Here is a 14,589-nt window from a genome sequence, read left to right as displayed (position 1 = left end):
TCTGGCTTCCAAGCTCTGGAATGTCCTTCCGCCTCATATCCAGAGCATGGATAATTACTTGACCTTCCAAAAAGCGATAAAGACACATTTGTTTTCTCAGTAAGCCTCTTCTACTCTCTTGTCTTCCCTGCCCCCTGTTTCTTTTATCTGTGTGGGAATTTCTTGCAGTATTGGTGTTACTGTTGCTCAGCGCTGGGACGCCCCGTTGCTGGGGCAGCTGCGCGCTTTACAAACTATCATAACATAACCTAAAGTTGAAGCCCCTCGGGGGGTATGGATTCCCAATTGAGTGTTGTCATGTTTACTCGTCAAAACTGGTGCAGCCTCATTTGCAGACCTTTAGTGAGGCCTTTGAGAGGGGAGTATTGTCCCATCTATGCACGAGGGAGAACTTTGCATGCTCCTGATGCCGGGGGGAGATGGTCAGGACCCTGTGGCGTTTCACCCACTCACAATGATAAACACCGATGTCAAATTACTATGCAAGGTATTGGCCAAGCGTCTTGGCCCACACATGAACTACTTCGCCCATGATGATCAGTGTGGGTTTATACCAAGTCGCAGCACGGTCATGAATATTCGACTCCTAGTGCACATTATGAAAGAGACGCAATCTGTTGCAGAGGAGATGGCTCTGATTTCCATTGATCTTGAAAAATCCTTCGATCCGGTGGATTGGGGCTTCCTTCAGGAAGTGCTGAGGTGGCAGGGTTTGGACCGCAATTCCGTTGATGGGTCCAAATCCTTTATACAGGACCGAGTGTTAGGGTTGGACTGGCACAAAGTAGATCGTCAAAATGGACACTGGAATGTGGCACTCGTCATGGATGCCCCCTTTCACCGTTGCTATTCGCCCTGGCCATTGAGCCCATGACGGTGTGGGCCAGGAGGGATCTTATACAATGGGGAATATGAATAGGAAATGGTACCCATCTAGTATCACTTTATGCGGAAGATGCATTGTTTTATGTTGTGTCTGTCCATACAGCGATCCCCCAACTCCTACGCTCTTCAATTAGTTTGCTGACTATTCAGGTTTATGCTTTAAAAGGCATAAGTCATGAATCTTCCCATTTGTAGGGCTGGCAGCAAAAAATCCTGAAGACCTCCCGAGGATCAGGTTACGGTGGGAGACCAATCACTTCCCTTATTTGAGCGTACAGGTGGCGCACAGGGACGCAGAAGCCCTAAACTTAAATATGAATAGGCTGCTGGAATCCCTGAAGCATTCTGTGGCCTTTTGGAATGCGCTGCCATTATCCCTTATGGGTAGGATAGCTGTGGGCAAAATGGTAGTATTGCCTTGTTGTCTCTATATCTACGAAATGAATTGTGCAGTATACCTATGACAGCCTTGAGACAACAGAACTCACTGTTGGTATCTCTATACTGTACAGGGAAGCGTAGTAGGGTGGCATTGCATGCCCTATCAAGGAGATATGGGGGGTCCTGGAGGCACCCAAATTAGACCTATACTATTCTGCGGCACAGCTGAAACATGCGGCTCGGTGGCTAGACGATGGTGATAATTGGGAGAAGCGGTTACTCAATGGGCAAATGCAGCCAGAAAACCTACCTGCAATTCTGATGGAGGGCGCAGGTTCGTCCGCAGAGTTTCCATATATCGTTAAGCTGACAGCATATATTTGACTAACGTTCGTGGAGCGAGTGCTTAAACATTCACCAGTTCACCGGGAATTAAGTATCTGGATTTTAGCCCAAGTACAGATAATAATAGTAAATATGTCATTTCAGGCTTGGAGAGAGAGTGGCTGCCGGGTACTGATGGATCTGTATACTAAGGACACAGTTATCGCCTTTGAACAAGCATGAGAGGGGTTTGGGCTGGGGCAAGGGCAATATCTGCAATATGTGGGCCATACGGAACAGTTCATAGCAACATGGCCTGCGTATCTAAATGCCCCGCAAATGTCTGAAACACTGGATGTATTGCTCACATGTGGGAGTGGGCGACTTTTGGTGTCATTGTTGTACAGGGCCATGAGGGCAGATTCAGGGGTCCCTTCTCTTAAGTCGTGGGCAGCATGGGACGAGGATTTGCAGACACCCATTGCAGAGAAGACTTGGACAGGGGCATGCTCCTTAACACGCATGGTACCCTGTAACGCCCGTCTAAAACAAATACATTTCGAGTTACTGCAGCAGTGTATATAACCCCAGAGAGACTACATCATATAGACCCTAGCCACTCTCATGAGTGCCCCAGATGTAACAGAGCACGAGTAGTTTACATTTAGCATGGTAATATGCAGAGGTGTATCTGTATTGGGTATGTGTGGTTGAGAAAGTGCGTGCGGGTATTGGCATACGTGTGGAGGCTAGCCCCACTCACTGTCTATTAGGCCAATTTCCAAGGCCTAAGAAGCCCAAAATGGCATATAAATTGCTGCAGATGACGATGGTATTGGTTCGACGAAGGGTAGCCATAGTCTGGATGAGTAACCGTGCCCCAACAATAGAGAGCTGGTTGCGAGATGCGCAGGAGTATTCTCTGGTAGAGGAGATTCATATGAAAGCGAAATGAAAAGATGAAAAGTTAGAGGAGGATATTAGCAGCTGGAGAGAACTATGCAGGGAGCTACTCAACCCAGTGGTAAACTTAGACGTGCAGAGCGAATCTAACGCTAGCGATAGCTAGACAAATGATGAAGTATGCGCCTCCTTGGAGCCTATTTATACTGTACGTGCTTGAACATATACATTGTAAGTCACGGATGTTGGTAATTCTTGAGTCACTGGTATATGCAGACTGGTGATACTCTTGTCGATTTTATGCTGCTTTCATGTGTGAAATAATGTTCAAAATCTGTTTTTGTACTATTAACTTCAAATTGAGGTCATATGTGTGTCTTCTTTCATAGGCATCAATCCAATTAAGATCATATGTGTGTCTTCTTTCATAGGCATCAATCTTGGATCTACACTCCGGAGCCCTTTCAATGGGGACACATTTTGTCAACATGTATCGGTAAGAAGTTAATGTTTGTGCTGCTTTTATACCTGAGTTAGAGGCCGCTTTCAGTTTGTCCAAACTTGTGAAACGCCTACGACTAGGATGATGAACTGAAAATCGAGGGCCCTGGGCGGCTGCACTGCTTCTTCAATCCTTCAGTGCAATTGGTGGCAATGCTGCCCAATAGAATAACATTATTTTCAATTCACAACACGTGTGAGCCTTAAATAAACGCATAAGACAAACCAAGTTAAATTTACAGCTCGTTTAATACTGTATTAAGAGATTCTTTACACAGGGGAGCTTTTTAAATAGTATAATGTCTGTACTAACTCTGATGTATTCTTGTAAGTACTGCGAAGAAGCTAGTTGCAATAATGTTTTCTTGAAAATGTTATTGTAATATGCCATTTTATTTTTAAAAAAGAAACGTCCTTCTTGTGATTTGTGAACGTGAAAGGAAGGGTAAAGTAATCCACTTGGGTGTATTTCTGTAGGTATGTCACGGTATTAGCATTGGCACAGCACATTTCTGCCATTTGTATGGTATTTTAGCGCTCCTATTGTTCAGTTGGTGTCTTTCTGCACGGTCTCTTCCTGGTCGTAGCAGTATTTTAAGTTAGTCCTGAGTAAGAATGGATCCGTTCGCAATAGTGCCTATTAATGTTCACCGTTGAATTAATTGTTTTGTGGCAAGATTGTGTTTGAGTCACTATGGAGCGTTTGGACTATGGTGTGCTTTTGGCTTGAGATGGTGAGCCATATGAGTTTACCATATCTTTTATTTAAGGAGTCTGAATGGCTGCCGTTTTCTTTCAAGGATGTGTTGTGTTGAGCTGGCTTGTGTGATTAAAGGGGCATGTTGTTGCCAATTGGACATCTCCGAAGCTGTGGTTGTGCATTAAAGTGCTTGTACTATTTAATGTTTTCAGTTGTGACTAATGGCTATGTTAGGGTTTTTTTGTACTGTTGGAGAGAACCGAATTGCCAACTATAGGACATTACCAAATAGTCACTGACTGGTATTTCTCAAACATCTTTATCACTCACTGGCCTTTTCCAGAGTTTTCCGACAATCACACACAAGGACAGGGTATGTAATATTGATATAGTGAAGTGATTAATGTCACCCAAGGCTCTGAGTGCAGAGGGCAGGATGCGAGATGGAAAACAGGGATCACTTGAGGGTAAGGAGCGGGCAATTTGTGGGAGTGGAAAAGAAGCCTCGGAGTGGAAGTTGTTTTCCCCAAAAATAACATATGAATAAACGGATCGACATCCACGTAGAGTTTTGGGGACCCCCTCTAGAACAATCACTTTAAGGCCAAGGAGCAGAGGGGAATAACAATCACACATTCAAGAACAGCTCCCCACGGCCTCTTATTTTTTTCCCGGGATTTACCTCCAATTACATGGGCATAACCAATCAATAATCATACGTCATTTTGACTTTCTCATTTCTTTTTATTGAAATAGTTTTTTCTCTTTTTTTTAAATATAAGATAGTTAATTTCATATCATTTTTTCAGTTATGTTAAAAAAAAGTTCATTTCTTTACACAATACATTATAATCAAAGGAACATCATGATTCAAAAAACATTTTTCATTCACTCGTGTGGAGCAGATGGGGTGAGCATCTATTATGTTCTTTTTACATTGCGTGCGTTCGGGTATATCTTTGCCAAAGCTTTTCCTTTAGTAATGCACTGCCTATTTATTTCGCTAGATGAATAGCGCGTCAGCACAGAACAAGCGTCCGCTTGTGTTGGTGTTTCGTCATTTTCGCTCGAATGCGTCAGCTCAGCACAGTGTTGCCTCCTCGAGCTGATAGCGCATCAGCCCACAAACAGCCAGTGTGCACGTGAGCATTCGTCTCGAGCATTCAATGCGCACAGTGCCTCGAGCCCACACCTCAAGTGGTAAGTAGGTAGAAGTTTGTTTATTCTCGAGTATAACAGTACAACTTCATAGTAACCTCCAGCTTCAACAATTTTCACATTGGAATGTTGTAGGGGAGATCATATTTTTGATCTACACATATTGGCTAGGTGACTCCTTTTCCACATAACCTACATGTGTCATTACTTGCCCCACATGCAAAACTTGAAGCAATATGACCAGGACCTCCACACCTATAGCACATAATTTTCCTTCTCTCACTTTGACCGTCTACCTTAGGTTCTGCAATTTTAACGGGTTTCTTGATTTTTTAGGTTTCGCCTAGGCAGTGCCTAAGCACTGCTAGGAGGGACCTTTTGGAATCGCTCCAGGCTTTAGTTGAAACTCGTGCACGTTTTGCACGGTTTCCTATTACTACTCGTGCATGTAAGGCGTTTACCTTGCGGGAGCCAGCAGCAGCGCTATCTGTTTGTAATTATCGCGCTGGCTCCCGCAAGGTAAAACAGCCATACATGGGCTTCCGGCTGCGTGCGCCACTTAACTTTGAGTGGTGCCGTCATCGTCGCGGCTGCGGGCGCCCTTGTTTCTTAATGTGTGTGTGTAAGTGTGTCTGTGAATGTGACTATGTGCGTGTGCGAGTTTTTATTATGTGCGTGCGTGCGTGAATGTGTCTGGCATTAGAAGTGCCAATGTCTCTTCATCAATGTATGTGCTGGTGTTCATTTGTTGTAACGCCTTACTTTAGTGAGACTGCGTGTGGGATTGTGTGTGTGATTGTGTACGGTATTGATTTTTTATGGACGGATGTGTTTCAGAGTTCGAGTGCCAATGTTTGCGTGTTTGAGTGTGTGTGTGTGTGTGGGGGGGTGCGTGTGTGCTTGTGAATGGACTATGTGCATGTGTGAGTGTCATTATGTGCGTGCGTGCGTGAATGTGTCTGGCATAAGAAGTGCTAACGTCTCCTTACCAATGTATGTGCTGGTGTTCATTTGTTATAACGCCCCGCTTTAGTGACACTACGTGTGTGTGAGATGAAGGTGCCCATGTGCCACTCTGAGCCCACAGCGTTGTCTGCCCATGGACACGTCTCAGTTCACGTGCCCCTGTGAGTGACATTCTGCGCCTCGCGCTCAGCATACCCCACCCTTGACGGGCCCAGCCCGGCTGACAGCAGCGGCCATTGGGGGTGTGTGTGACCAGGGCAGACCTAGGAACGGAGCAGCTTCACTGTGACCACCCGGGCCCGGCAGCCTTGCTGCTTCAGAGCTCACAGAGGCTCACAAGTCAACCGAAGCTGACAGGGCCGCCTATTAGATGCAGTTCTCGAGCTCCTGTACCAGAGGAGAGGCGCTGACATGTAAACCCGACAGAGACACAAGTGGGCAGCCTATGAGGGGCCGGGGCTCTCAGCAGTCTAGCGGCTAGAAACGGATCCTGACACAAGGCGCCGACATCAGCTGCGCAAGTGACACAGTGTGTGATCTTCAGCATGTGCCTTCAGCACCCACGTATCAAACACCGCCTTAGTATCGAGGACTCATGTAGAGGGCTGATCTGTCGCTGCAAACAGATAGATGAAAGGACAGAGCACCAGATGATGAAAGGCGCGCTCAGTCAGGCGTGTCCAAGGTTGGCCCACAAGGGCCAGATCCATGCCAGTCTTTCAAAATGACCGCTTTGTAAGATATTCCCTATTAGATTAATTAAAAGTTAATTCATGCCATTTCGATATCGCATCTAACTTAGATTCGGCCAGGGTGGCCCAAGGTCGAACAGCAGGAAGATATCTTTTATCCAGTGTTTTTTCTGTAAAATAAATATTGCAGGAACATAAAGTTTTTTTTAATAGGATCCCGCCATGCGCTAATCTGAATGCTGGTGGTTGCTGAATACCAAGGCTGCCTAGTCGTGATTTCACTTACTGTCTCTTTCTTCCACCACCTCTAACGTGAACGAATTTTGATTTTATAGCATTCCACAAACACAGAAGTGTAGTGTTGCGCTCTAGTCGTTACGCGGCTGCGTGATGACGTAGAGCGCAACCGCCATTATGAGGAGTGAGAGCCGAGTCCGATCCCAGTACGGACGTGTTCCTGGCGCTCTCCTATAGAAATTAATACATTCGACTTACTTACCTACAACCTGAGTGAGCTCATCTTTGGGGGCGGAAACCACTTCATTACAGTGGCGACAAGGTAGGGACCGAGAAAAAAAAAAACGGAAAAGAGAAGCTCGAGACCACGAGGCACCGAACCAAGGCACACACATGAGACCCACCATAAGGGTGACACAAGAGTGTACCAGCCCCAAGCAGGAAGCACCAAAGGAGAGCGTGGCAGAGGACAGCGCTGCAGGGGTCAGAGCAGCCCACTGCGCACAGAAGCCACCCCCAGTCGGGCGAACACAGCCCAGAGCGAGAGACAGAGGATACACCTACCCTGCCGCGTGAGCAAAGATAGAAGTCTCTGCCGGCCACCAAGACGACGCGCAGCCCACGGATCACGGAAGCACGTGGAGAAAGGGGGAATCTGCCCACAGCGAGTACAAGAACCACACTGAGAGGGAAAAGCCGGGGGAGTGAGCCTCTCATCAGGCACAACATAGCCAGGCTAAAAGAATTAAGCCTGTCAGCCTGAGGCCCTGGCGGCGCACGCGCCACAAAGTGAGGGGGGCAATTCAGGGCATCAACAAACCCACGCATACCAGCGCAGACTGAGTGCACCTGGCAGTCCCAGAGGAGAAGAAGTACTACCAGAGAGGCAAAGGGAAATGTGTGCCCAGGCATCCTTGCTTATGACACCAGTCCCATTCCTACCCAAACCAGGTGATCCTGTGATGAAGTGGGAGGATTGGAGGGAATACTTCATGAATTACCTGGAAGCCCTAGAGGATGAAAACGGGGAAGCGTTTCCCAACAAGGGGAGGAGGAGAATATTATTCCACAACCTAGGCCCAGAGGGCTTCAGAGTTTTCCAGAATCTAGTTCCCACACCGCGACAGGCAGCAGAACACGACGTGTTCCAACACGCGATCGATGATCTAAACAACCACTATATTATTATTATTATTATTATTATTATTATTATTATTATTATGCTGTTTTGTAACGCGCTCAATTACTGCCGGAGTATCCTGGCGCGGATATAGACTGGCGGTGTGCACATCCATCGACAGGTACAACTTCAAACAGAGGAAGCAGGTAGCAGAGGAGTCTATAGACGAATACGTAGCGGCGTTAAAGAAATTAGCAATCACGTGTAAATTTGGCGCCTTACACGATGAATTCATCAAAGACCAAATAGTCATGCACACCACAAATACAGCGATCCAAGACAAGCTGTGTGTCAACTGGGATGCTACCCTGAAGGAGGGTATAGCCATGGTAAAGAAGGCAGAGCTATCCAAAAGGTGTGTATACGCGGCAAAAAGAGAAACAGCCGCGAGGCCCATGGTTAACAGAGTCACCCAAGTGGAACCTCCGGAGAGAGGCAAAGCAGCGGCGGTGGACATGAAAACACAAGCCAAGTGGACACCCCGACCAGCGCAAAGGAAGAAACCCGCCAATGAAAGCAAGAATGCATGCTATAGGTGTGGCAGTCCATCCCACGCAGCCTACGACAAAAGTTGCCCGGCCTTCCGCCCCAAATGCATGTTCTGCGATATTGTGGGGCACTTTGAAAAAGTATGCCGCCGCAAGCAGAAGAGACCGACGGTCAAATACGTAGCACAAGAGTCGGGAGCGGAAGGAGAAGAAGAAGATGAAGAAGAGGACAATGTCCTGTGCATAGAAGGACACATACTAGGCATCGACTGCAACCGCTCCAAGAAACCGCAATGTGACCTAGTCGTAGGGGGGATACAGATCAAGATGGTGGCAGACTCAGGGTCCCTGTATACCATAATACAACGTGCGGTGTGGAACGAACGTTTCAAACACAGCCTAGGACCTCACCTGGAACCTCCAGACATTCTGCCAGTCACATTTAAAGCAGAGCCCATCCCTAAGAATGGATATCGAGTCCTGAAATTCGAGTACAAGGATCGCAGTGCAGAATGCAAGCTATATGTGGCCGAAAAAGGCCCTTCGGTTCTAGGATGGATGAACCAAGGCGACCTATGCATACAGCTGAACCCGGGTGGCACCACGCAAGTTCTGATGGCAAGCCCGGAACAACAGCCCAATGTCACAGGATTGAAGGAAGAATTCCCCACAGTGTTTGGAGGCAGAGTATGAAAATTGACGAAATTTACGCACAAGATTGAGCTCAAAGCCGACGCCAAACCGGTAAGCCACAAAGTGAAAAACATACCGCTGGCAATCAGAGAGATGGTGGAACAGGAATTACAGAGGCTGGAGGAGAATGGCATAATCGAGCCGATAAACAGTGCTGAGTGGCTGGCCCCGCTAGCGGTGGCAATGAAACCCAACGGTAAAGTCCGCTTATGTGTGGACTTGAGGGAACTAAACGAGAACATAATAATTGAAAAATTCCCGCTACCAAGAATAGATGAAATGCTAGCGAAAACAAAGGGGGTAAGATGGTTTTCCACCATAGACCTCACCTCGGCATACCATCAGATAGCACTACACCACACGAGCCGCAAGCTGACATCCTTCATAACGCCTTCCGGATGCTACCAGTTCCGCCGGATGCCGTTCGGACTGGCATCGGCAGTGACTGTATTCCAGAAGCTCATGCACAAAGAACGTGGAAGGAGTACAGTACTTCCAAGATGATATCTTGGTGATGGGCAAGGATCAAGCAGACCATGACAGAAAGCTGTCCGATGTACTGCATGTCTTGGAACGAAATGGGCTCACAGCAGAATGGGAGAAGTGCCGGTTTGGAATGCCATCAGTTACCTACTTAGGCCACGAGATCAGTGATCACAGAATCACGCCCAAACACGCCAACGTTAAAGCCATATGCAAGGCACCCCCTCCGAAGAGCAAGGAAGAAGTAAGATCGTTCTTAGGGATGGCTGAGTATTCTAGTAAATTCGTGCAGCACTTCGCCACTAAGAAACACCACCTGCGCCAACTCCTATGACACAAGACAACCTTCGGGTGGACGGAAGAGACACAAGGAGAATTTCAGAAGATCAAAGAGGACATTAGCAAGGCGGTCACTCTACAAGGATTCGATCAGCAAGGGAAATCTATACTGACAATTGACGCAAGCCAAAAAGGACTAGGAGCAGGCCTAATGCAGGAGAGGAAGAACGGAGAAATGGCCACGATCAGTTTTCCGTCCAGGTCACTATCACCCACGGAGCAGAAGTTCAGCATAATAGAAAAAGAGATGCTAGCTGCAGTGTGGGCCATGGGGAAGTTCCGCCAATTCCTATGGGGCACCAGATTCAAGCTCAAGACAGACCATAAGCCACCGGTCAAAGTACTCACATCCAGTGGACATGCGAATGCCACTGCCACGCATTGCTAAGATGACTCTGAAGTTGTTGGACTACAGGTACGACGTGGAGTACAAGAAACAAAGTAGCTGACCATCTCAGCTGAGCTTCTGCCATGGAGGAGTCACCGCATTACACTGAAGAGGACGACGTCAGTGTCGCATTCATGGAGGATCATGAAAAAGTAATAAGCGGGAAAGAGTGGAAGAGAGCCTACGAGGACAATTCAGACATTACGGAAGTCAAGCTCTTCATACTGCAAGGATGGCCCGAAAAGAGACACATGAAAGCAGAGCACAGGAAGTTCTTTGATGTGCGGGACGAATTATCCATCGGAGACCGGGGGACCTTCCTATTTAGAGGAGATAAAGTAGTTCCTCCCGCTAAACTGGTGTCGCACTTACTTGCCATTCTACATTAAGGACACCTCGGCATTGTGAAAACGAAGCTGAGAGCGAAACAGATGTACTGGTGGTTGGCAATGCATAGCCTTATCGAAAAGCACGTTCGTGAATGTGAACAGTGCTAAAAGGCGGACAAGTCGCAAACGTTGATGCGCCCTTCATTGGGAAAGTTCGACAATCCATCAAATCCATGGGAAGAGTTATCGACAGACATCCTGGGTCCAGTACTGGATGCACATGGAGTACCGAAATATGTAGTGGTACTCATAGATAGGTTTTCTAAGTGGCCAGAAATAGACGTCCAAGAGGAAATCGACACAGAGATGGTGCTGAGGTTCCTTACCGCCACTATGCTCCGAGAAGGCATCCCCCACTCCATTCTGAGTGACAATGGACCCCAGTTCATGTCGGAGAAATGGAACAACCACATGGGAAGAAACGGCATCAAGATAAAACACACGTCTGTATATCACCCGGCCAGCAATGGCTTGGCCGAAAGGTTTAACCGAGTCATCATGGGCTCCATACAATCTGCAATAGGAGCAGGAAAGGACTGGAAAAAGGAGGTGAGGAGCACCTTGTGGCCCTTCAGAATTACCCCAACTTGCACAGGATACAGTCCCTTCCAAATCCTGAGAGGGCGTGACCCTTTTACGAATGACAATCTTGCGTGGAAGGAATGTACCATCACAAGCAAATGGTCCCCTGCGGTAGTCCATCACAATTTGGAAAGAGCACAAAGAATATATACTGAACACTTCAACAAAAAGCGCAATGTGAAGCAAAGATAGTTAGAAAGAGGAGAGTGGGTCAGAGTCAAACTGGCCCAGTTGAGAAGAAAGGGGGACAGGAAGTTCAGTGCGCCCTTGCAAGTAAAGGAAGTATATAACGGATCCGCTTTGTTGAGTGATGGAAAAATTTGGTCCCAAGATCGAATGTCCAAGTGCAACAAGATACTGCAGTGGACCAAAGAAGAAGACTTGCAGGCAAAGAACCCACAAGATCAACCGGATGACACTGTCCCGCAGTGGGAAGACGAAGTGAACTTCGGAGTGGAAGAAAGAGAATAAGAGTTGGAAAAAGGGGATAATCCTGTTGATCTCGAACATCTCGGCGGTTCATGTGAAACACCGCGGAGAGAAGATCCCCAGGGAGCCGGAAGGATGGGAGTAAGAACTCCTGGAGAAAGAACAGAGAGTCCCCCCACTACCCCGGAGAGACGTACCCGTGCTTGGAGAACTGTGGTAAGCCCTGCGAGATACAGAGACTATGAGATGGGGGAAGTGAATGGCATAGCCAGCAGTTAGACTTTGAGACTTTCTTCTTTGTTGTTGTCAATCTATAAAGAGGGGAGATATGTAGTGTTGCACTCTAGTCGTTACCCGGCTGTGTGATGACGTAGAGCGCAACCGCCATTTTGAGGAGTGAGAGCAGAGTCCGATCCCAGTACGGACGTGTTCCCGGCGCTCTCCTATAGTAATGAATAAATACGACTTACTTACCTGCAACCTGAGTGAGCTCATCTTTGGGGCGGAAACCACTTCATTACAAGAAGCAGGACTGCAATCTTGCTTCGACCTAGGGGAACATCATGGCACAGATAATGAGGCTCTCTGGGAAATTTAATGCAACCTTTAGATGCATCATGTGTGTTAACTAAATTGCTTACTACTAACTGCTGCTAACTAACACTGCACTCTGGAAAAAATTAAAACTCGCTTACCTCTGAGCTCAAAGGGCCCTCTTTCTACACAGTAATATGTGCTTAATTGAAGTTCGACGGGGCAGCTGCTGAACAACCTGAACTGTACGAGCACATCTGGGACTCCTGGTCACCCTAACCTCCCTCTACTTCCGGTATTTATTTCACTCTTGCAGGTGTTCGATCCCTCCTTCCTCTTCTAGTTTTTATTGTGCTCGCTTTCTTTTCCACTTTCTTTCCTCTTTTCTATGGTTCTCTCTCGTGCTGCGGGTCAAAGGTGAATGATAAAAACAGTCCTTATCCCTAAAAATTGAAGGCCCGTTAGCAACCACCTGAACAAATTAAACATTGCTTTTCTTATTATAACATTAAATCAAACATGAGGAAAATAACGACAAAGCTGCATGGCTGAGGGGTGGGGACTGGCTATTGAAGTCCAGGGATGTTAGACCGCGCTCTTTGAAATGAAACATCCTGCTGCAGTGATCCCTGAATCTTATGTCTTAAGGGGACTTCATGATGGGCAATGGAGATGCATCAGCCCTGCAGCTGACTCTAGCAAGCTCACAGTGCCCATCTCCTCAGGCTTACACATTCACAAAGGTTTGTTATCTCATTGCTATCAACATCTGCACCCAAATTATGTGAAAACACTATCTTGTTATTTCCCTTCTCGTTATTATAGAAGTGGCAGCTCTAAGAAGCTTAATCATGTTCTCTTCCCTGCAAACCTTAACTCAGAGACCCTACTTCTAAGCGACTATCTGGCATAGCTCAGAAACCACCGTCCTCAATGAAAGAGAAGAAATACTGACCAGCATCCCATAGGCCATCAATAGAATGCATACGTCTGTGTCTGTGTGGACTAATCACTGCTTTCAGCACAGTTGTTCACCGTATCTTCCTTCAGCACCTCAGCGAGGCCATGGCAATATTGGGGTGTAATTGAGGCATTCCTTGCCACCTAACCACATGCCTGAAGCGATGCTGAGTGCTTTTCTTTTCAGTCACCGTCATCACCCGCTTGGGTTGGCCTTGTCATGGATCCAAGGTATACATACATGTTCCTGCTGTTGCACATCCTTGCCAGCTAGCAACCTGCATCCAACATGTGTGTGGACAGCCGTGCATCATCTCAACCTCCACTCATATCACCATCCTCTCATCCATTTATCCATCCTTTCACCCACTTATTCAACCATCCTCTCTCATTCATTATTCTAACCACAAAACCATCCATCTTTCACCCACCCACACATGCATTCTTCTAGCCACCCATTCATCTTTTACCCACTCAATGTTCATCCTTTCACCCATTCATCCATCCATCCATCCATCTTTTCACCCACTCATACACCCATCCTCTCACAAATGTATCCATGATTTCATGCACCCACTCATCCATATATCCTTTTATCAACCCATTATTTCACCAGTTCATCAATCCATCCATTTTCCCCTTTTCTACTACTAACCCATCTTTTTTTCTTCTTTATTGCGTTAACATTGCCCGTTTATCTGCCAAGTTGCAGACAGAAGAGGTACATATAGAGCCCACCCCGCTCTAGCTGCTAAAGTGGGGGGTTCACAATGTCAATGCAATAGATCTATGATCTGTGGCTCGGAAGCTGGGGCGTGGCATTTGGGGATGCTGCCCACCGGTTATTCGCAGCTGTCTCTCCCGTCTCCTTGTAACCCTGCCCCTCCTTTCACCAGAGGCTCTCTGTTTCTAACCCGGTCACTTATTTCATCGCAGCCTTTCAGTCTATCCTTGTGGCACTCCCCGCCACCACTCTAGGCTGTCTCTGCGCTCTCCTAGTCACCCTGCCCCTTCCTTCTCTAGAGTCTCTGCTACTTACCAGTCTCCTCCTTTCACTTCACCCCTTCAGTCTCTCCTAATTGCCCTCCCCATGGGCTGTCTCTCCCTCTCCGAGTCACTCCACTCCTCCTTTCACCAGAAGCTCTCGGCTTCTTAGTGGACTCCTCCTGCCACTGTCTTCTAGTGGTACTGCCATCCTGTACTACACGGGCTATCTCTCCCCTCATCATTCTGTCCCTCCTTTCAGCAGAGGCTGTCCTTTTCTCAACCAGTCACCCATTTCATCTCAGTCTTTCAGTCTCTCATGGTGAGGATGGGGATGGAAGAAAGACTTGAGGGGACACCAGGGAGGAATAAAGTGATAACATTTGTGAACCT

At 47.2% G+C, this 14,589-nt stretch overlaps 1 protein-coding gene across 2 annotated transcripts in view; it reads left to right on the top strand.

Moving 5' to 3' along the window:
* OGFOD3 (2-oxoglutarate and iron dependent oxygenase domain containing 3) overlaps positions 1-14,589 on the top strand; it is a 1,262,510-nt gene that overhangs the window by 805,139 nt on the left and 442,782 nt on the right. For both annotated transcript variants that reach the window (XM_078654650.1, XM_078654651.1), the window contains one exon: positions 2,925-2,989. In XM_078654650.1, the coding sequence (XP_078510776.1) occupies positions 2,925-2,989 (65 nt within the window). The remainder of the gene's footprint in view (positions 1-2,924; positions 2,990-14,589) is intronic.

The sequence above is a fragment of the Lissotriton helveticus genome, chromosome 7 (genome assembly GCF_964261635.1).
Source record: "Lissotriton helveticus chromosome 7, aLisHel1.1, whole genome shotgun sequence".
Lineage (NCBI taxonomy): Eukaryota > Metazoa > Chordata > Amphibia > Caudata > Salamandridae > Lissotriton > Lissotriton helveticus.
This window is presented reverse-complemented; position numbering and strand designations above follow the sequence as displayed.